The sequence below is a fragment of the Camelus bactrianus genome, chromosome 19 (assembly GCF_048773025.1).
Source record: "Camelus bactrianus isolate YW-2024 breed Bactrian camel chromosome 19, ASM4877302v1, whole genome shotgun sequence".
Lineage (NCBI taxonomy): Eukaryota > Metazoa > Chordata > Mammalia > Artiodactyla > Camelidae > Camelus > Camelus bactrianus.
This window is the reverse complement of record NC_133557.1, coordinates 26,144,457-26,167,158: the sequence shown is the minus strand read 5'-3', so window position 1 is coordinate 26,167,158 and position 22,702 is coordinate 26,144,457. Positions and strand designations below refer to the sequence as shown.

At 44.1% G+C, this 22,702-nt stretch overlaps 1 protein-coding gene across 7 annotated transcripts in view; it reads left to right on the top strand.

Annotated features, from left to right (window-relative positions):
* The window catches only part of BCAS1 (brain enriched myelin associated protein 1), an 85,761-nt gene extending 64,420 nt beyond the window's left edge, over positions 1 to 21,341 (top strand). For 4 of the 7 annotated variants that reach the window (XM_074347467.1, XM_074347472.1, XM_074347468.1 and 1 more), the window contains 4 exons: positions 4,021 to 4,191; positions 11,935 to 12,000; positions 17,178 to 17,426; positions 20,332 to 21,341. In XM_074347467.1, the coding sequence (XP_074203568.1) occupies positions 4,021 to 4,191; positions 11,935 to 12,000; positions 17,178 to 17,426; positions 20,332 to 20,406 (561 nt within the window). In that variant the 3' untranslated portion in view covers positions 20,407 to 21,341. Of the gene's footprint in view, positions 1 to 4,020; positions 4,192 to 11,863; positions 12,001 to 17,177; positions 17,427 to 20,331 lie in introns of those variants that run through there. The other 3 variants (XR_012500674.1, XM_074347469.1, XM_074347470.1) reach the window with 3 other exon arrangements.
* The last annotated feature ends 1,361 nt before the right edge of the window (positions 21,342 to 22,702 follow it).

Below are 22,702 nucleotides of genomic sequence, written 5' to 3'. Positions count from 1 at the left end.
AGACACACAGAGTGAATAATTGGGAAAATAGTACTTTCTGCCACATACTCCCATCCCTGAACTCATTTGGCCAAAGAGCGAGACCATGGTGATTGGCTTACATCCGCTCAACCAACTTCATCCAAATCACGTAGTCTTAAAGTTAGGGAAGATTTTTTTTCCCCCAAAGCAATACTAGGGGGCTGTGAATGAGGAAGAATGTGGATGAGTCACTGGGTAGGAATATAAAATCTCTACGCTGTCTTTGCAATCAAGTAATCATGTTATAAATCAAATCAAAAAGAATCTTAAAAAGATTCTAAAATAAAAAATTTTAATATCAATATGATCATGTCATGGGTGTCGTTGAAGTGGAGGAAATCTATTTTGCTATAAATCTGTTTGAAAAACTCACAGTTCTAGTAAGAACTGTATAAACCAAATTTCAAGAATAAGTATGGTATCATATTAGAGGCAAAAAAGTGACACCTTTTGCTGAAATGTGTATTGTCTGTGTTAATCATCCTAGCCATCTTTATGCAACATACAATATCTCCTACTGACATCAAGCAAAGGAGATTTAGTTCCAAAATACAGCGCTGAAATTGGATTTTCATTATGCCCCTCATACCCAAAATTAAAATGTGCAGATGCAGTCACATATTCTGAATAAGGAACAACTTTTTCCAAAGCTCTGGCCTGGAAGGAAATCAGAAAACTATCCAAATAAAAATCAAATTCTCATGTCTGTATATGCAAATCAGATCCTCACTTAGCTCAAATCTTTCTAGATTTCCACACTGGATGTCGGTGGATTTTTTCCTTGGCTGCTGAAAGCCAACTTCTTGGCCTGACTTCAAAGCTAATGAGAGTCTCTAGAAGTTCCCCCCCCCTCCATTTTTTATTTTTTATTTTTTTGGCCTACAAAAATAGTTGTGTTTTGAAGAATGAACGCTGGGCTAGAATTTAGAAGTTGACACCTCCTGACGTTTGAAAAGGCCCAGCAAGAAAACCATTGGTGCTCAAATAAAGTTGATTTACGGAGTTATTACCATACAGTCGTTTTATCATATGAGTAATTGTCCCTTCAGGACCTTGCACACACAAAAAAAGAACTTGCTGCTTCAAAGACAGAATAATTCTGAACACAGAGTCAGTGAGTCAGACTCTGTTCATTACTTAACTAAAGGCCATTTCCCATTCCTCCACCCTTTTCCCCCTGATCTTATGTAAGGTTGGCAACTACCACAGCCCTGAAGTATTTGACTGTGATTTGTCTAAACCAATAATCCCTTTTTTTTTCACCAATAATTAGTCTAGGGGTAAGGATGTGACCTACGTTTGGCCAATGAAATGTACCCTGAGGTAGAGGATCAAAATACAGAAGTTCAGTTGGAGCAGGTACTTTGCTGTGACCTTCCTTCCTTCTTAGGACATTGGGTTAAAGATGTGATGCCTGGAGCTGTGGCAGCTACTCTAGATCCATGAGATAGCAAATAAAAGGATGAAAATCCAGCCTGACAAGGATGGCAGAGCCAAAGGATAGAAAGAGCCCAGCTTCTTGGAAATATTGTGGAGCCACTGAGCCAAGCCCATAACTTCCTACTTTCGAACTTGTTATTCCTTATTGTTACTTGTTAAGTCACGATTAGGTATTCAGTTACTGGTAAACAACTCCACTCTCATTGAAATGGCTCTTACCTGTGGTGTGACTTTGCTCAAGTCATTCAATCATTCAGATTCTTCATCTGTCGGATAGGGATAATGTTATTTACTCTGAACTGTCTTGAGTAAGTAGTAACTATTTACTGAAGTAATTATTAAAAATGCCTTGCGCAGCATCTGACATAGTAAGAGATATTTATTAATAACATCTCCAAATAGTGGACATGTGCATGGTGGGTGATTCCAGATAATTCATGGCCATGGTGTAAATGGCTCTCAATTAGCATAAGAACCACTGGTATTAACTGAGTGCCTGTTAAGTGTCAGGCACTATTCTAAGAACTGTACACGCATTGCCTGATTTAATTCTCAGAACAACTTTCTGATGTGTGTACTCTCCCCTTTGAAAAATGAGGAAACGAGGGCACAGAGCTGTTGAGTAGAGACATTGGCTTAGAGCCCCTTTCAGGGGCAGAGTTAAGATTTAGGCCCAGGCAGGCTGGCACTAGAAAGTGAACTCGCAACCCCTGTGCCAGGCTGCCTACGTTTCAGACTCACTCAGGACTCTCGTGGCTGAAGCTTATTTTTCAGAAATGCAGTTGCATTAAATCGGGCCTAGATGGGGAAGCCCATGACCACGTTGGACCACCAGTCCAGTTTCTTATTTGGTGCCAGTCTCTGCCTGGTTTCCTAAAGGCACGCCTGGGTCAGAGATGGGCAGCCCGGCAGCAGAAGCCTCCTCACAAGCGTGTTTTGTTTGGCCAGTCCGGTGCCTTTGTTCTTTGAACGTCTTTAGATGGGGGCAATTTGACTTTTGTTTGCCATAGTCCCCACCACTCTGCCTTGTGTTACACCTGGTCAGACCTCGCTGGTATCACTCCCTTTGCTTTGTATCCTGGTTACTTTTGAATTTATAACTCCCCAACCTAGACCTTTGATGACAAAGGGGAAATGCTGGAAGTTGTGTCAATATCTTAAGAAATGGAAGGTGGGGAGAGGATGCTATGATTTAATTGCCGTGTTTCGGGATGTTCCTGTCTGCTGATGTGTTGATGGCCATCTTCCTGCTTGAGCTGATGGGGTCAAGATGAAGGGTCCTTCTCAATTCAGATCAACTGGATTATGTGCAAACCAATAGTATATTCTGCATGAAGGAAAGGGAAATGATTTCTCTACAATCACTCTGTGTTTTTGGAAATGACTAAGTTCCCTTCCCCCACAGAATGAGATTCCAAGGAAGCTGTGGGTCTGGCATCGGCCAAAACAAATGCCAAGATGCCTTTGGCTCTAGAGCACGTCCCTCTGAGGCAGGGACGGCAAACGTTCGTGTAAAGGGCCGGGTAGTAAATGTTTCAGACTTTGCCGGCTACATATAGTCTCTGTTGCCTATTTTTCATCTTTTAAAACAATTTTACAACCCTGTAAAAATGTAGAATCTATTCTTAGCTCGGGGGCCATCCTGAAACAGGCTCTGGGATGAATTTGGTAGTAGTTCGCCAACCTTGCCTGAGGAAACAAAAAGGAAATTATGAAATTCTCTCCAAGCCAGTTAACTCTGTCGTGTTTCAGGGACCAACGCAGATACAAAAGCTGTCTCAGACGTGACTGGGCACAGCACACAGGGAGGGAGGTGACGCAAATGAACAAAATTTGGAATCAGAGCGCAGGTGAAGCGGACCTCCTGTCTAACCACCCCTCACCAGTGCTGGCCCATCCCTTCGGACAGTCAGGGCGCTGAGCTCACTCAGGAGCTCGCTGGGGGCCTTAAGGAACTTAGCAATAGTTTTCTTGCCAAGTTTATCTTGTTTCTGAAAGCAGGAACTTCAGTTAAGGAACAAGAGCAAGTGACTGGGCTGGGGAGAGGTGGGACATGAGTTCACGAGGAAGTCGAGCCCATTGCTTTCACACTATCCTTTCTGCAAAGAGCACAGTTTCTCCAGCATCCCCAGGGGAGCCAGGGTGAGGACTGGACGGCGTCACGGCCCCCATCTCTAAGGTTGGACCCTCAAGGAAATGATTGCTCCCGGTTTTTACACAGGCCAGGTGTGTTCACCTGAATGGCAGACCAAACAGGTGGGTCTCTTAGATTGGAAGTGGTGCTGAGGATGCTCTGAAGGGCCGCCCTGACCTAAGGTCTAAGCCTTGTACCTTCGTCGGGCAGGCATGCTGCCACGTCCATGCCAGCGTATTCGGAGAGCACGTGATATGATGTGAGTGTTTCTCTTCAAAGATGTGCCCGCGGAGAAATGGCCATAAGACTCCAGCCTGTAGCTGCTGTGTAAACAAGGGGCAACCAGGACCTGACTTTATAAAGCATGTTTTGGGGGTGTTTTTTTTTTTCTTTTCACTGTCTTGTTACCTGGCAAAATAATCCAGGTGGTGTGTGAATCAGCAGTAGAGGTAAAGTCCGAGGAGGTAGACGCAGCCTTACACACAGTGGATCTCAGCGAGGAGGGAGATAGCGCACCTGAACCCGCGGAAGTGACACCCAAGAGAGAAGAACGCAAACCGCAGAGACCCTCCCTGATGGCGTTTCTCAGACAAATGGTAAGCCCTTGCCTCCGGGGCAGGGAAACTGAAATACGAACTGAGCCTCCGAGACCACAGTACCCACGTCACAGGTGGCGAGACGTGCTTCTAGGTGGTGTCAATGGAATAGGAACGGAGTAGGAGTTGGGCAGTGAGAAAATCTCCTTTCTTCCCTGTGATTCGATCACAGAGGCTCATATTCCTTAACCTCTCTCACCTCCACTGACCACCTCTTTAACAAAGAAGGAGCTGGCTTTGGGTCCTGAGCTCCAGCAGACAACAGCATCCACCAGGAAGTTAATATCATTGTTTACTTTCAGTTGTAATTATTTTTTTTTAAGTTTTCTTCCATTTATGGCAAATGAGACTGCTTTTCTCGTTGTGTAATGATATGCAGTTTCCTTTGAAAATGTTTATTTACATAAAGAACATAAGGCATTTTTAAAGGATTAAGTGATAAATAGTTCAAGTTATATATTGATGTTGGAAAGATTATGAACATATGAGTGGCAGAAATTTGGGCAAAGCTGGTTTATAGATGATTCCAGGAAGGAAATGACAATGTAATTCTCTAATAGTGAGTATGTATAATTTTGTTGGTGGATTTGTCATGCGTTTAATCTTCTGAATAGAAAGTGGGCAGACATCTTTCCGTGTCTATGAAGAGTCACATGCATTGAATATCTAAACATCCAGGAACTTAAATAATATTATGCAATAAGACCCAGATTGGTTGGAAGACAAAAAACCAAAAACCCAAGTAAAAGATCATTGGTTTAATTCTCTCTTAACGAAAAACAAGAATTTCATCATCATGGGCCTTTATTTTCAGGAATATTTGGGAATATAATCCTTTGAGAAAGCAACTCTCTTCATTTCACAAGCTCAACCTGTTAAGGAATTCTTTCTAGTCCACAAAACAAAACAGAACAAAACCTTGCCAGCGGGAGAGAAGGCGTGTTAGAAATCACTCTCTTAGAAATTGTTGCCAGGAATCCTTTTCCTTTGCTGTCGGATTCTTGTTGGAGTAAGAAGTGGTGGGCGACCCGTATGGCTGGAGCCCCGTCTGTATTCCTGGCCATTTACTCTGCAGTTTGGCCCTGAACGTGGGCATCAAGGTTTGAGATTTTTGAAAAATCCATTTTTACACAACGTCGGGAAAGAAAAGAACATTTGGCCTGTTTCTGGCAACCCATCTGAATTACAAATGGGATCCCCAAATAGCTCATCATAACATTGAGGATGATCCAGCTTTCTCATTTCTGGATGGAGTTGAGGGATACAAAAAAAAAAAAAAGCAAACAGAATGACTTTCTCTTCCAAGTACTCAACATGAGACTTCTTCATTTAAAAAAGGGGGAAATATAAGAGACTCCAAGTAAAGCGTGAAAGACCTCCAAACCACCCTCTGCATACATTCAAAACAAATCCTGAAATTCGAATGAGGTTCCATGCTTCAGTTCATCCTCCAGAGTTACCCATTGTATGCAACTGGGGGATATTTTCTAGCAGGAGAAACTGTGTGAGTCTGAACTCTTAGGGGGAACAAATTGGAAACAAGAGTCCTTTGGAATTGATTTTCCCTGGGACAGCTATAGGGATTAAAAAAAGGACACATTTTCCCCAAATGTCCATTGGTCTTATTTTCTATTGCCCATTAAAAGGGTTAGGCCTGGGAGCTTGAATATTATTGCTTCCTTTTCAGGTTTAAACCCCCAGGCTTCCATGCTTGTTGGGGTTTCCCCTAAAATTCCAGATAATCCTAATTATTCTTGTCTGACATTCTGTTTTGTTTTCATTAGAATATTATATTACCATTGTGATTAATTCAAATGCACGAAGCACGTGGGTTTTCCAGTTCACCACAATCCCCGCCACTCCCCGGTATCACACTGAACCCACCTCCCTCATTTACATTACTGGTCCTATCCCTGTGGGTATTTGAGTTTGCAGCCCCTGATGTAGTGCCACCTCACTCTTTGTAACAACTTCACTGAATCACATTGTCTGGATTGATCACATTCTGATTAACCATTGCTCTGTTGATGGACATTTGGTTTGTTTCCAACTTTTCACATTTCATTTATTCACTTATTCAATCAATAATTAATTATTAAGCACCCACAATATTCCAGGCACTAGAAATACGACAGGGAGCATAAATAGATGTGAGCCCTGTCCTCATGGAGAACAAAGCCTAATTAGGAAAACAGGGATTTATTTTTAAGCCTCTGCCACATTCAGTGAGCGCACACCATGTGTCTTCCACACGTGACCCCAGCTGCCTCACTAACCTGCATGAACATCCTTGTACACTGATTTTGTGCACATGTGTTACTATCCCCATCCTGTAGACTCCTGGAAGTCAGCTTCAGCAGTTATTTCCAGGAAATACTTTCAGGTAACATTTCATGTCTTCCAAACTAATTTATTAGTCTTTGGATTTATGCAGAGGTTAAAAAAAAAAAAAACTGCTCTAAGTGCTTGAAAATAGAGACGGCATCTGCCCCATCACTATGGGATTAAAAAAAATTTTCTTTGAGTATGTGCCTGAGCATTATAATTGAGTAAGTGAAAGTTTTAAAATAATTTTAGATATTTTTGGCAAAATATAGTTTTTTAAAGTAATTGATTTAATTGAAGAGAAAACTTAGTTGCAAATGAGTCACCCCTGTTTTTGTCATCAGTGTTTCCATTCATCTGATCATTGATTTCTTACTTTTTAGCCTTCCCCTCCCTTAAATTTCTTTCAGATAACATATTTGACTCTCCCAGGGCAAAGGACCTCTTGGTTGAGTGGGTTTTTTTGGTTTTTTTTAATAAATACATTGCCCAGTTCATTTCTAAAGAGAGCTTTCTCTTTCCAAAAGTTAACCTTTCGTAAGAATTCAAAATAGAATGAATATCATTTTTCAAATAATTATATTTCAGGGAAAAGGAAGTCGGGTCCTATAAATCTTAACATCACACGGGACACATGTAGGTACAGCACTTCACAAAAATTCCGTGTGCTCCTGCAGACTTTCGGAATAATCACAAGGAATAACGAAGACATCTGTCATGCCCTAAATAGAAAAAGATTCTTATATGTATTAATTCAACTGTATGTCAAGAAATTGGATAGTTGAAGCACTAGTATATTTTTACAAAGTGAGTGGGTAGAGAACTGTATTCATGTTTCCGCAAACCAGGTAGGCAGATGAAACCAGAAAGGTGGTAGATGGAAAAGCAGAGATGACGATTTATAAATTGTCAGTGTTAATAACACCTTACACTTGAAAAGTGCTTTCCTCCTCCAAACTATTGTCACACACATTGTTTCACTGAATCCTCCTCCTGTCTCTTTCTTTAGACCATAGTTTTGTAAGAAAGTCTTTGTTGAAATAACCTTCTCCGGTTTAGGTAAGAAAGACGGTGAGCTTTCATGTTGGGCAAATTTAAAACCCAAATTAGAGAGCTGTGAAATCAGAGGTTTTTTGTTGATTACATTCAATCTATAAGTCTAAGAAAATCTGCAGAAATGCACTGTCTAGAGGAAAAAAGAAGGTGGGTTGTAAGGTTCATTATAAAACAAAAACCAAGAGTCTTCTAGCCAAAGTTTTTGATCTCAGATTCTTCCCTGAGTACTAAATATGAATACTGAGTTGTTCTTTGAGGAGAGGTTTCTGAAAGTAGCATTTGTTTGGGCAATTCCTGTCTTCACCAGCGACTTGTATTCCTTCCCACCCCAAAAGGGGATTCGGTAGTCATTTGGCACATGTCTCAGCTATTGATAGTAATAATAATAATAATAATGGCTCCCATTTGTTTATTGCATGCAAATGATGCAGCCAGCCCTGTGCTAAGCACATGGCCGGCAGTAACTCATTTATGAAGATAAAAACCCTGTGAAACGAACACTCTTACTGCCCCACTGTGCAGATGAGCTCAGGAAGACTCGGAGTGTCTCAGTGACCCGCCCGAGGTCACAGAGCCGGTAAAGGGCAGAGCCAGAATTCTGACTCAGGTTTTCAGTGGTGCTGAAGCTCACCCTTGAACTCATATGTTATTACCGCTTTCTGCACATTATTGCCAGCTGTGTTCTTTGAGAGTAAACAGAGAACAACCATAGCTCCGTGTTTGTGATTCTCTTATTAACCTTTTCCGTGGAAGCATCATTTTTATGTATTGGGCTTACCTAAAATTGCACTTACCTGAAATTACAGCAAGGCAAAAGAAAGAAGAATTAACGCATGACTCACATAGCGCTTGGGCGCGAGTTTTCTGAATATGCCTGTCACTAAGATGAGATTTACGTAGGCTGTGTAATTTTGTCTGAATCATCCGATTCCATTTCAAGCGAGTATCTTGGAAAAGCATGAAGGTTGGACCCAAAGCCTTTGTTTATCCTGGGAATTTCTAGCAGGTCCAGTTCCTTGGATTTGTTGTAATAAGGCTAATCTGGTAAATAATCGTGCTGAGGTCTTCAGAGTAAACTAAAATGTCATCCCAATTCTTCTTTTAAATCTTGACTTCAGTTGGATTAAATCTCTATCAAAATACATTTGCATTTCTTTCAAAGAAAGGTGAACTGGCCACCAAACAAACACTTCCACCAGAATTTTGAGTTATCTACGTGATACATATGGGAGGTGGTTCAAACACCCTTCAGAGTATCAAGCTATAGGAATGCCTGACACAATGAAAGAAATTTAGAAGTGACTTCATTAATATGCAAGGCTTTGATTCACAACTAAGATCCCATCTCAGCCCTGCAGGCTGGACGCCCTAAGATGCTTCGTCTTTGATTCTCATGAATGAAAATAAACTCTGTAAGGAAAGTTGCTCAGTATCACACTGGGAAATCTCTGAAATTACTTAATAGTCTTCAAACTGTTCTTTAAAGGACTAAATAGTCTCTGAAAGAATTTTAGTCTCTTTCAACAGCAACTCTGTTATTTTTGACAGCTGGAAAAAATAAGCTTCTGTGCTTATGGTCCTTCGAATACAAAGCCCAACATGAACTATCTTAATTTGTCCCTGAAGGAGGGCTCTGCAAAGAGGAAAGAGGAGGGATAGAAAACAAAGAAGAAAACATTTTTTTTAAAAGAAAGAAAACAAAGGAGAGAAGGAACAAGGAAAGAAGGGAGGAAGGAAGGAATTGTCAATAACAGCTGCTGAAGACACCTCAGGTGGGCTTAATAAGACCCTTAGACTAAACTCAGCAGTCACCTTTGTATAAATGTAGCTTTATATGCCTCAAAATGAACAACAGAGAAAAATCATGGAGAGGGTTGAGGCATTCTCCTTTATTTATTTATTTTTTTAAGAGTTGGAACCTCTTTGCAGTGATGTCCGGCATCAGGAGGGTCTGCTTTTAGGAGGGTAGCCTAGGTCCACTGCTGTTGAGAGAGCCTTCTGACTCAATCCAGATTCACCTCCTCCTAGCAGGGAAAGGAGGAAAGAAGAAGGTCAATTCTTCTGGCAGACTTCCTCATGATACCAAATTGAAACAATTAAAGGGAAATTAAAAACCTCTCTCCCTTAGGGGGAGTAACATGCCACCTGAAAAGCATTCGGTTTGCCTGAAAAGCCGTTTCGTCTGGTTGGTTGGCTGGCTGTTTTTCGCTATTCGACATTCCCTAACAGCCAGCTCACAAGGACAGGACCTAAAGGACACTTTACCGGAGTGTGTCTGAGTAGGAGGGACGATTACAACACAGCCTGAGTTTCTGGAAGCCCAGTGAAACCCTGAGATGACAAAACTTTTGGGTAAGAGCTAAGAGACCTGACTGTGGCGAGAGAGAGAATCACCAAGAGAGTCCATTTATTTTTCTAAATGTTCTCAAGCAAAATGAGCCTTGTACAACAGGACAGAAGACCCAGAGGAAGGCAAAAACCACTTTCCGTCTGAGCACAGTCGTACCTACAGATCCACATTTGCCTTTGGGTTGAACAGCTTGGTGAAGCCCATGGCAATGATATCTGCTAAGAAAAGTGTGTGGAACTTTTGGACACCAGGAGTTCGGGCTGAGGAAAGACTTCTTCCAGTCCTGACCAGTGGAGAAGTACGTATTGAGGTTCTAACCTATGGCTAGCTCTGCAAAGGTTGCTCTAGGGGTACGGGGGACTTAGGAATTCTCATACTGTGTTAAAGCACTGACAGTCCTAGTCAGGACTTCTGAACTGGAGAACAAGCAGTAAAGATGAGCACATTTGTGCCCTGATGACAGGCGTGTCCCACAAACATCCATATTTGAGATTTTCAACCTTCATCTTATCCAAGCCCTGATCATTTTTCCTAATTAGGCAGCTTCGTAGTAGGTGCTCAGTAAATATCTATTCGCTGACTGGTACCTCCTACCTTCTAGGGGTACTATCAGGGGGTGGTTAAGAGTGCAGAATACGGACTCGTTGCCATAGTGACAAATCATGGCTCCCTAACCTGCTAGTTTCATGACTCGTGCTAGTTTCTCAGAGCTTCCATTTTCTTGCCTGTGAAATAAGAGAAATAAAATTGTTCCTCTATCTCAAGGTTCTGGCATGATAAATAGATGGACTAACACATGTTGTTATCTCATTTTGTACACTTCTGGGCACTTGGTAAGCACTCCACTAAAACTTAGTCTTCATAAATAATAATTTTCATTACCTCTGCTAATTTAAGATTGCGGGGGCATGTGATATTAATCAGCCAAAAAAGTTTTGAGTGCCTTTGATGTTTTTAACTGTTCTTAGTGCAAGTGTTATGGATTCTTGCTGTCTACAAGCAGAATAGCCAAGAAAATAACCGTGGAATCTGAAGTCTTCCTCTTTGCCCCACAGAGCTTAACGCTCACTTCCTACAATCCCTTCCCTCCATAGCCAGGAGCAGGAGACCATAAGCACTGAGAAAATATGCAGGAATTAGAACACAGTCTGAACTGTTGATAAGAACTGAACGATTAATCGCCAAATTTCTTAGGTCTCTTATCAAGCATCAAGCATAGAGAAGCATTACTAAATCCGCAGCTGAACCTACAGACCCCAATATTGGTCGGCATTTGTCTGAAGCGTGCCTCAAAATCACCTGGAGGGCTGGTTAAAACACAGATTGCAGGGCCCCACCCCTGAGAGTTTTTGACTCCAGAGATCTGGTGTAGTTCTCAAGAGTTTGTATTACTGTCAAGTTCCCAAGTGATGCCTAAGCTGCTGGTCCCGGTACACACTTTTAGAACCATTAGCTTTGACTGTTGGTTGAAGGAGCCAAAGCTGTGAGTTCAACCCCATTCAGCCCTGTCACTGATGCCACTGGCCACAGGGGCCGCTAAAGGTTGGAAAATAGAATGTTCAACATAACCCGTCTCTCTACAGGAGGTGAGGGTGGGTGGTGGGTAACACGACAACAAAGCACTCACCACTTAAGTGTTACCAGTAGATAACACTTCCAATGGCTTAATTGTTTATTTATTCATTCATTCAATATGTTCAACCACCTTCTGGTTCCAACATTAGTATTTTCATCATCATTTATTTATCCCAGAATTACTTAATTCCAGGATTTAAGACTTTTACTGTTGTTATTTTTAGAGGCCAACACTTGAATTTAATCAGACTCTGGTTACAGACCGCATGGAGAGTGTATGTCTCATGAGTAATATGTTTCTAGTCAGTCTCCCATTTGCCTTGCCCTCGACTCTCAACAATGAATGACTGAGGTCATCCATTGCAGAACTTCTGTTGCGTTCGCCACGTTGCTGTGCTTCTGGTAGCTGAGAGGCCATTGTCTGTTTGCTGTTTTAGTCAGTGAAAGGGGATGGAGGGACCACCCACTCGGAAGAAATAAATGGGAAAGACTCCAGCTACCAAGTAAGTGTTCTGGAAACTCGGTTTGGTGGTGGGTTTAGTTGGCATGCTCTTGATTCTATCCATCCTCATTTCCAATGCAGTCCTCAATCACGGCCAACTCATTTGCCATCTCTAAGCTGAGCACCTACTGTATATCAGGCACCATCTTGGGCTCTGCAGACACACGCATGAACGAACTAGAGTTCCTCGGCTGTTTCTTACTGCAAAGCTTTCACACATGCTCTCCCTTCTTCTCCATGTGACAGTTCCTTCCCAGCCTTCAAGGCTTGGCCCAAATATCACCTCCTCAAAGAGCCCTTCCCTTTCCACTCAGCATCACTGCATCCTGTTCTACTTCATGGTACTTATTACTCATTGAAATAAATCATTTGCCCATTAGTTACCTGTCTCCCCTCCCGCTTCCTGCCCATATCTGGAGCATGTGTGGAGCAAGGAAGGGGCCTCTTCTATTTTTCTAGCACCTTGCATGGTGCCTGGTACAGAGTAGGAGCCATTTCTGGAATTGGTGAGTGAAAGACATGGGATCTCATATGGTTCATTTCTGTTACTTTCTCTATCCTAAGGAAACAGCTATGATGTTTTTATAACTATATGTATTCCTTTTTCCCCAATGGGATCATCTCATGTTCAACACTCTATTTTATAATCTGCACTCTTTCTTTTTTTTTTTTTTTCAATTTATGTACCACTTGGTTTGTTACACATAAGTAGCACACAACACAGTGTGCTGTCCAAGTAGGGAAGGGTCGGAAGTGAACCACTCCAGACAAGCCCAGGAAGGCGGCATCTCAGCTAGTACTCTTTCTTAGCTTGAAAATATACCTCTGCAAAAATGTCATCAAATATTCTTCTACTAATTTTGGCAGTACAGAGAGGTGGTTAAGAGACTGGGTTGCAGACTCAAACTACCTGGGTTTGAATCCTGGCACAGCTGTTTTTCAGCTGGGTGACCAAAGGCAAATTACCAGTCTCTCCGTGCCTCAGTTTCCTCATCTGTATAATGGAGCCAGGAGAAGTCCTGCCTCATAGAGCTGTCATATTTAGGTGAATCTCTACATGTAAAGCACTTAGAACATTTCTGGTACAAAAGGCTCAATAAATAATTGTTAGTTGCTGTGTTAGTCACCATGAGCTGCCATAACAAAATACCATAGAAAGGAGAATGAGCAAGCTCTTTGGTGTCTCTTCTTACAAAGACACTAATCCTATTAGATCGGGGCTCCATCCACATGACCTCAATTAACCTCAATTACTTTCTTTCTCCACGTACCTTCACTGGGGGTTAGGGCTTTGACATATAAAGCCAGACCTGTTGCTGTTGTTTTATGACTATTATTATTATGCTGCTGCTAAGGATTTACCACCCTGTAATGTTGTTTATCTCACACACACACATACCAGCAATGACTAAATAATTTATATTTCTGTTTCCATAATAATTGGTCTATCCTATGTACTTCAACATGGAATATATTGCTTTTAATTGCATTCAAATTATTTTCATTTTTCTCTTTTAACTGACTGCTATACCTGGCCCCCAAACCCATATTATAGGCCATTTTGGAACAAATAATCCCAAAGGTAACTCCCTTGGAAACATGATAAACTTACTTCATTTACCATGAGACACTTAAATGTGTTTGTACATTTTGTCTGGAATCTGACAGTGAAACAGTTTTACCAATCATTTTGGTGATTCAAGATCTGAATGAAGTCAGTGGAAATCTGAATGAGCTGGAAATGTCATTCTATTTACACTCATCAAGGGATGTTTTGAGAATTCTGTTTTCCAGGGCCTTGGATCCAGTCATGAGAAGATTGGTGTGTACCACTGGGAGATGACAAGGCTTAGTTTAATTTTGAGGGGTGGGAGCAGACAGTCTCATCTCGTTTTAGATTTGCCCTGTCAGAGTTATAAGAGCCTTAGTCAATGTTTCTATGAAAAAAAAGCCCAAGGAATTCCCAGCCTGATTGGCTTCTAGTGTCTGAATCAAATGGGTTGTTCCCATGACCTTGTCCAGCTTCCTGCCAGCATCATTGGGTTCTAGGAGAGGATACACTCCAGTGATTCACATGGGAATAATTTTTGTCGTAAATTTTGAGGCAGGATCAAGCACAGGTTCTAAGTCATCTGCATTTCATACACAGTTTAGACTCTTGGCTTACTCTGAAGATAAGGAGCCAGCCATGTATGGTTTTCAGAAGTTAGCCTCTAAGCCTTAAAAAGAAAACTTAAGCCTAATAGGGATGGAGTGACAATGTGGTAAATGGACATGATCCATTGAAATCTCCCCTCAAAAGAAATCAATGTCCAATGAGCACCATTGGTTTGTGGGGACTTCCCACTTTGCACCTAAGAGAAATGTCTAGGGAAATATTTTGGCGACATTTGGAAGACGAGTTGCAGGCCATTCATTCAACCCATTTTGATGGAGACTTACTATATGTCGGGCTAGGCGCGAAGGATACAGCAGTGGAAGAGACAGGGGTTTGGGGCTCTTATGCTTCCTTCCATCAGAGAGAGTCAGACAGAACGTTTTCAAGTGAGCAGGGGAATCCCCGAGATGACTGTAAATACAAAGAAAATTCATCAGTGTTCCCCAAGAAGGGACCCAGGCTTCTTTAGACCATCCAATCAGGGACTGCATCTCCAAGGAGGGGCCTGGGATCCGAGACTTGAGAGGGAAGAAGCAGTCCTGAAGCAGAAGTGCAGCAAATAGGAGGCTCTGATTTGAGAACAAGCTTGTTCAAGGAAGAAAAGGGCCATGTGGCTGGAACAGAAAGAGCAGAAGGGAAACGGGTGGGAGACGAGGTTAGAGAGGGGCAGGGGGACTCGATGCCCCAGGATATTTCTTGAGAGCTTCACCTGTGCCCGGCACTTGGACCCACGGTCTCTCAGTCACCGCCGGTAGTGGTAAGCCAGGACAACCAGCTCATCTCAGTTTTCCCTGGACTTTGCCTGGTTTTAAAACTATAAGTTCCATATCCTGGAACCCCCTCACTCCTAGACAGACCGAAGTAGTTGGTCCCTAAATGTTGGCATCCGACACCATGTCCAGTGGGCTTTCCATTATTGCTAATTTAATCCTCACAACGCCGTGAGGTATGATTTGTTGTTGTTGTTGTTCCTCCCATACAGAACAGGAAGCTGAGAGCTCAATTTATTCCAGGTCACACAGCAAGGCTGAAATGAAACCAGAACCACACACTGTTTCTTTGACTCCAGACACTAAGCTCTTAGCTGCTCACTGTGTCTTAAAATCTTCCACACAACAAAAAGTTACCAGGGTGTTTGAACAGGGGCTGCTGGTTTCCGGCCTTCCTGCAGAGCAGCTTGGTGGGAGTTTCTGTATCCTTCTAAGACGAGTATCTGTCTGCCGTACTTGGCATCTGTGTCTTAGCACTTGCTACAACTTTGACAGTCGGGATCGGATGGAAATATTCAGGATGTGACCACTTCTTGGGGGTGCACTGGATGTCTGATGCTTCATTCTCCAAGGAACTCTGCCCTCCTGGGAGCTGCAGCCTGGGGAGGCCTTCAGGACTGGGGGGGTTTTCACTATCTTCTCACTCATTTCTAAGGGATGTGTTTGATCCACTGATGTGAAAGGACAGTTCTCTGCTTGCTGCCCTCTCACTCAGAACTGCCACTTTGTCATAGAACTTTGTGACCTGGGGATAATATGTAACTTTTATGAATCATAAAATATAAATATATATCCACTGGGCCAAATGTAGCCCACAGGGGTACTTGTGCTGTGGTGGTTTGCTGTGAACAGGGCTTGCAAACTTTTGATGTCAGTATTTTAAAATCGACATATTTTGAATTTAAAGTAATTCAAATGCAAGTGTCCATTGGGGAAAAAAAATAGAGGATCTGACAGAACAGGGGCTGTAGTCCTACCTCTGATATTTTGGTGGGTCTGAGCCACTGCTGCCCCTTTAAACAAGGCATGTGACATTCAATTCACCATAATCCCCCCCTACTCCAAATTGTCTCCCCAGCATCAAACCCAGCATTGCTTGAACTGTTTTTCACACTAGAGGAGTATTTCTTTGGCCTTATGTTGCTTGCACAACTGGGGAAATAAGGTCACCACATTCTTACCCCTAACCTGTTTCGTGTTTTTATTTTATCTGCCTGGCCCCCATAGCCATTTCGATTCATGTAAATTATGGGGAAGAAGGCTCTTACTTCCTAACAGGTTTTTGGTTGTCTGCAATATACCTGGTAGTTTCTAGAATTTTGGATTCTATAGCCCCCATTCGTCCAAATCCTAGGATCCAAGTAGGATTGCAAACATTTCACTTTAGCATGAAAAGATGTATGTTCAAAACTAAAAATCAAACAATTATCTTCTTTTACCACTGTTTTATGAAATGAAAGGACACTTTCACACCAGAAATTAAGATGGGCATAATCATGAAGACAAGAATAGGCATCCCCAAGAAGAGTCACATGTGGCTGCCAGTGGGAGAAATCCTCTCAAAGCTGACGCATGTGAAAAAGGGCTTCAGGAACAGCTAGATCCAGGATCCAGGATCATATATCATGCCATCCCTCCATGGGCTCTTTCTCTTCTTCTCTCCATCTCTCAGCTCTGCTTTCCTCTGTGTCACATGGCTTCTTTTTCAAGCAGATTTTTCCTGGAAATGGTGGTGGTTCTGCAAGCCCTAGGATTCCATCTTCATAGCTTCAAGTCCAAAGGGAAGGGAACAGACCTCTCTCTTGGTGGTTTTAGCAAAGCTCTGAGATTCACTCAGTTTTATGTGAGTTTGGCCAGCCTAAGCCAATCACAGCAGCCCAGTCACATGTCGTGCTCTGATTGGCCAGGCCTGAGTCACATGCCTTTGTCCAGGCGTGAAACTACAGGGAATGAATGAAGGGTGGCTCTCCAAGGAAAATCCAGGTTCTAGTTCAAGAAGTCTTAAACAATGCCTCCTGGGAAAGCATGAATGAATGAATGAATTTTCAGATAAATGTGTCCCCTACCGTGACCTCCGACAGTAAAAAGTATTTTACACATTCTCCTTATTTTTTACCGTCTCACGCACGGCTCATGAAAACGTAGACACCATCCAACCTCTGAACTTCTCTGTTCTAACGTATTTATTCAGCTGCTAGTGAGCACCGTCTTGCAGTCACTAAACATGCGCTCTGTTTGAACTCGCCGTAGACATCCGAGTCCCCGGAGAAGGCCGCCGCGCCGCCCGAGCCGGAACCGGCGGCCGCGGCCCAGAAGGGCAAAGACGGCTCCTCCAAGGACAAGAAGGCGGCTGCCGAGCCCAGCAAGCAGGAAGCCAGAGAGCCGGCCCCGAGTGCCGAGCCGGCCGCGGCGGAGGCCAACTCGCTGCAGAACGGGGACAAGTCCCAGAAGAGACCGGAGAAGCGGCGGCAGTCCCTCGGGGGCTTCTTCAAAGGCCTGGTGGGTGGGCGGTTCGCGTCTTCTCCCTGGGCTCTGGGGCCGGGGTGGGGGCGGGTGTGGGGGGGCGTTTGCCAGACGGATACTCGGCGAGCACCTGCCGGGGCCCGGCGCGGGGCGGGGGGCCAGGCGGCCGCGGGCGGGCGTCGCTGTTCCGTGGCAGGTGCGGGGCTGAGGGGCTGCGCGCGCGGGAAGGGAGAGGCCGGCCGGGGAGCGAGCCTGGGTGGGAGGACGGCCTGGCGTTGGGTTTGAGGGGAGTGTGGGGAGGGCTTCTCAGAGGAGGTTGCCTATATGGTAGGGCCTCAGATTAACCTGTCCAGGGGGGCGGCGAGGGGCGGTCTGAAGGCAGGTGTGTTCCAGGCCATGGAACAGGTAATGATGAGAAACAGCGATGTTTGTCTGTGGCCAAAGGGAACCTTGAGGAGTTTACACCCGGGTAACTGTTCTGAGCCTGGCCCTGGGTGTTGGGTATAGGGACGAGGCTAAAACTTAGCTCCTTTCTTCCAAAAGCCCAGAAGGGTGAGTGGATGCCAGACATTAAATAATGAGTTCAGCTTTGGGTTCTTTACTTGTGTCTGTTCTGTCTCCTCTCCGAGACTGGTAGCTGTGGGAGGCCAGTGACCCTACGTGTCCCGGGCAGACGTGCTGTCCTCCTCAGCGTGGTGGCTAGATCACAGTCGACACCCAAGCAGTGTTTGTTGATCGGCGAATAGATGGAGCAAAATATGACACTAGTACACATTTCATTATGTCTGGGATAATGGAAATTCTGGCCAGGAGAGTCTGAAGACTCATTACCCAAATAATAAGCAGGATGTTCAAGTGTGAACTAGGAGGAAAGACAAGTGGAGTCATTGCGAGCCCCCGTGGGAGTGTGGGTGGAGCCAGGAGGGCCAGGCAGGGAGGTAATACTGACTTCAGCTGTGGGGCCAGTGCACTGGGGTTAACCTTCATGTTGCAACAAAGGTGAGATAGTTACATGAAGGAAAGTGTCCTAAACCTATTTGCTCATTTGTAAGTCTTTCCTTCTCTGACTATCCGTAGGCATTTGTGACCTCTAATAGATAGAGGTAGGTGAAGCTCTGGTTCCCCTGGTCCAGGTTTGGTCTCCAGAAGCATCCCTAGGGAGCATTAGAAATGCAGAATCTGGAATGGGGGGGGGGGTTGTAGCTCAGCAGGAGAGCACATGCTTAGCATGCAGGAGGTCCTGAGTTCAATCCCTACTACCTCCATTAAAATAAATAATGAAAAAAGAATAAAGAACTATAGAAATGCTGAATCTCAGGCCCAAAGTTTAAAGTTTTGTGATGAGTGTCATCTATTTCTATCTAGTCTTTGTGCCCTTGAGGATGTGTGCAAAACCTCAATTTGAAGCTCATGTTCTAGTGGGGAAGGGTGGAACTAGAAAGCTGATAAATTAGAAAACAGAAATGTTAAGTGTGGGAAGTCGTGGAAGGGGGAGAAACATGGCAATGTGATAGAGTCATGCTGGGTACGGGGAGGGGGTATGTGTGCTCCTTGGAATTGATGGATCCTCTGTTTCTAAGGAGCTAATAATTTGAAATGAGACAGCAATGATGATTGGTTCCAAGCAGGAAGAGAGGGGCGCTCTTTATTCCAGGGGAGAACAGCATGTGCCAGGGCCCTGGGGTGGGGATGAGCTTAGCGTGTTTGAGGACGAGAAAGGAAGCCCCAGTCGCTGGGAGGTGGTGAGCCAGGTGGGTAATAAAGGGAGTGATGCTGGAGGGGGCAGCTCATGCAGGCTGTGCAGGCTGAGCAAAGAATGCTGACGAAATCCTCCGTAAATTGGGAAGCTGTGAAAGGGTGGTAAGCAAGGGAGCGTTGGACCCTTGTTTATAACCTCTGAAGACTATTTTTGCTATGCTATACTGTCCCATGTTATACTCTACTATATAAACTGTACTGTGAGTCAGGGCCCACAATGATAGTACCCCTGACACATGCGACATGGGTGAATCTCAGCTCCATCCTGCTACGTGAAAGAAGCTAGACTCAGAGTTGCTGTGCTCTTTGATTCCATTGAGCTGACATCCTGGAAAAGGCAGAACTAATTCTAGGGATGGAGAGCAGGTCAGTAGTTTCCAGGGCCCGGGGGTGGGGGGAGGTGTTGACTACAGAGCGGCACAAGGGGGATTTTGGAGGTGATTAAACTGCTCGGTATCTTGATTTTGGTGGTAGTTACATGACTATTTGTGTTAGTCGAAGCTCACAGAGCTGCACACAGAAAGGGCTGACTTTACTGTATGTAAATTACTTCACAGAAAGAGAAATAACACTAATAATAACAACAGCAGAGATGGCACTTGGCTCGTGGAGTGTATTCAGCCGCATTCAGTCGATGCGAAAGAGCGTCTACGACGTTCCAGGCCCTCGTGAGGCACGGAGGATGCAACAGACAGAATCCACGGGGCTTTCGTGCAGACAGATGTTAGACAAACAGCAGAGACAATGAGGTCATTTCTGAGAAAGATACGTTCTGTAAGAAAGTTAAACAGGGCAATGTGGTTAGAAAGTGACTAGAGAGGGTGACTGATGTGGGCTCTACCTGGGAAGGTCTTCTACACCCCAGGCGCCATCCTAAGGGCATTACCAGTGAGAACTCACTTCAGCGTGGAACAACCCTCTGAGACAAATGCTATCACCCCCTATTCTAAATGGAGAAACTGGAGCGCAAAGAGTTCAGTCTTCTGTCCAAGATTTCACAAAGCTAGGACGTCGTGGAACTGGGCACTGAACTCAGGCATCTCATTGGAGACCACTCTCCCATCCGCCACCGTGAATAAGGTGTATTGATTTAGCACAGAGTGAACGCTAAATAAATGGCCATTGTTGCTGCTGCTATTACAGATCTTCACTACAATGCACCTTCTTTCATATTTTTCTCCAGGGCCCAAAGCGGATGTCGGATGCTCAAGTGCAAACAGACCCCGTCTCCATCGGACCAGTTGGCAAATCCAAGTAAACAAATCACCACGGTTCCCACCAAGTTCTGCCACCAAGATGCCTTCTCCCTTCTCCACCTCCTCCCCGGCCCCATTCCATGTACATAGTTTTTCTTCTGACGGCCATCCAATGAAATTCTGCCTACAAATTAAGCCTGAGCTGTTGTATATTAAGGTGTATAATTTACGTCTCTGGTCCAGTCTTTTCTTGGTACATAACTGTAAAGATGGTTTAGCAGGTTAACTATAGCCGGGTCAGAAGAGTTGGCGGTTGCCAAGCAGGGTTTGGGGAAGAGGGTGGAGGAAGGCATTCTGGTAAAGTTATGAAAAATGACAGTGACAAGTAAGTTGCAGAAGGAAAATGCCTTCTGGAAGGAATTAAGCTTTGTAGTAAATCCGTGCTCATCCTCGGAGCTTCAAGAGGAGAGACGAAAACCCCGTTTGTTTAAGTTCATGTTTAAAGGAGGGAGGACGTGGGCTCTGTGTTGGGAGGTTGCCAATTTCCTGGAATGGAATGTGTGGGGAACGAGAAAGGAATGAGTAAGAGCTGTTTTTCAGATAGGGTCCTTGAACGTTACTGACGGGAGGGAAGAGGGTGACTGGAGAGGACTTGAAATGATTTGGGAAAACAGTTGCTTTTTTGAGGCTCAGTGACAAGGGCGATGATTACAACTTCAAAAAAACAAAACAAAACAAATGAAGTGGCGAGTTTACTTTGCAACACTAGGGGGCGCCGAGGTCTCCATTTTTAATCCTGCATCCTGTATCCCTAACAAAGATTTGGTCTCTGCAATCTTACATTATTAATGTTTCTCAGATGGCGGAGGGGCTTGCTTCATCTGTTCTGTCTGACACTTATCTCAAGTCTGTCTGTAATTTCCTAATGTTCTCATGATGTGCTCTGATAAAACCCTCCCCGTAACCCCAGTTAATAATAAAAATTTACAGAAGATTATTCAAATACCTGAGTTTTTTGTTTTAATACTTGTACAGAGGAGTAAATAGGACCATGAGTCGATTAAAATGTAATTCAGAGTAGCCATCTGATTGACTGATATCATGTATACTGTATCTTTCTTTTTTGGTTTAATAAAAAAAAATACATTTACATCTAAAGGATCTTTTAATTTTCAACTTTTAAAGCAGGTCTCTCGTATTCTGTCTGAGATGCCTTCATCATCCACAGTGTAAAATCAGTGATCTCCCACCATCTTGTCTTCTTTCCCAGATCCTCCTAGATTTCCTTGTAGAACATGCACATACAAATGTGTGCACATGGATATTTGCATATATGCACACGTGCACATAGATATAAATACTGCCTTAGGCTGTGCTGCCTAGGGCAGAGCCTGAGACAGGGATTCAGATGCACATGATCTTCTGAAGGCGGGCTCCCGGGTAGAGGGAGGAAGAGACGGACAGGGCAGGGATTGGTCTCAACTGGAGTCAAGTTTCCATCGTGATCTCCCTAGGGGGCCCTAGAGCATGAACTGCACCATAAAGTTGGTTCTATGTATGGGCAAGGGGGCCAGGCTTTGTACCCTTGTTGGTGAGTCGTGGGCCACCCTGGGAGGGGCTGGGACAGGCAAGCTGCTCCCATTGAGCTGAGAAGCTGGGCTTCCTTAACAGCTAGAAGTTGAGGGCATCGGCAGTGTCCACCACAGATACACACATACACATCCAGACTTGGATTTATAGCCACACGTGCATACGTTCATACTTACAAACGCAGGCTGACTTACATACAGGACTAGATCAATGCACGCACACATTCACATTCATACACATACAAATAGATGCGTGTAGCTGACACAGACCCGCACGCACACACTGGCTCGTGCAAATCCATCACACGTACAGTCCATCCCAGTGATTAGAACTAACATCGACCTTCCTCTCCTGACAAGTCTGTCCCTTAGGCAAATAAAACCAGGGCTTGGGCAAAAAGGCACTTGGAAAATGTATTGGGGACAAAAATGGTATCTCTATAAAACAGACTTCGGGGGCCCTTTGCTCCTGAGTCTCATGGCTCCCAGCTTGCACTGGCTGAATGCTGAGTTCCAAATAGAGACGAGAGACCTTTTCCTGGCAGCTGGGTTAGCATCTTCAGACCTCCTGTCCAAACCTGGAGATTCCTCAGTGTCCATGACTCACCCAGTTGAGAACGACCGCATGCTTCTTCATGTCTGAGTGCTTAATTGGGCTCAAAACGGGAAAAAAAAACCCTTTGGGGAAGCCCTTGGCTGGGGGTGACTTTCCCTCCACCAGTACCATCATAGAACATGGGATGATTCAAGGAAACCAGGCAGCTGGTTA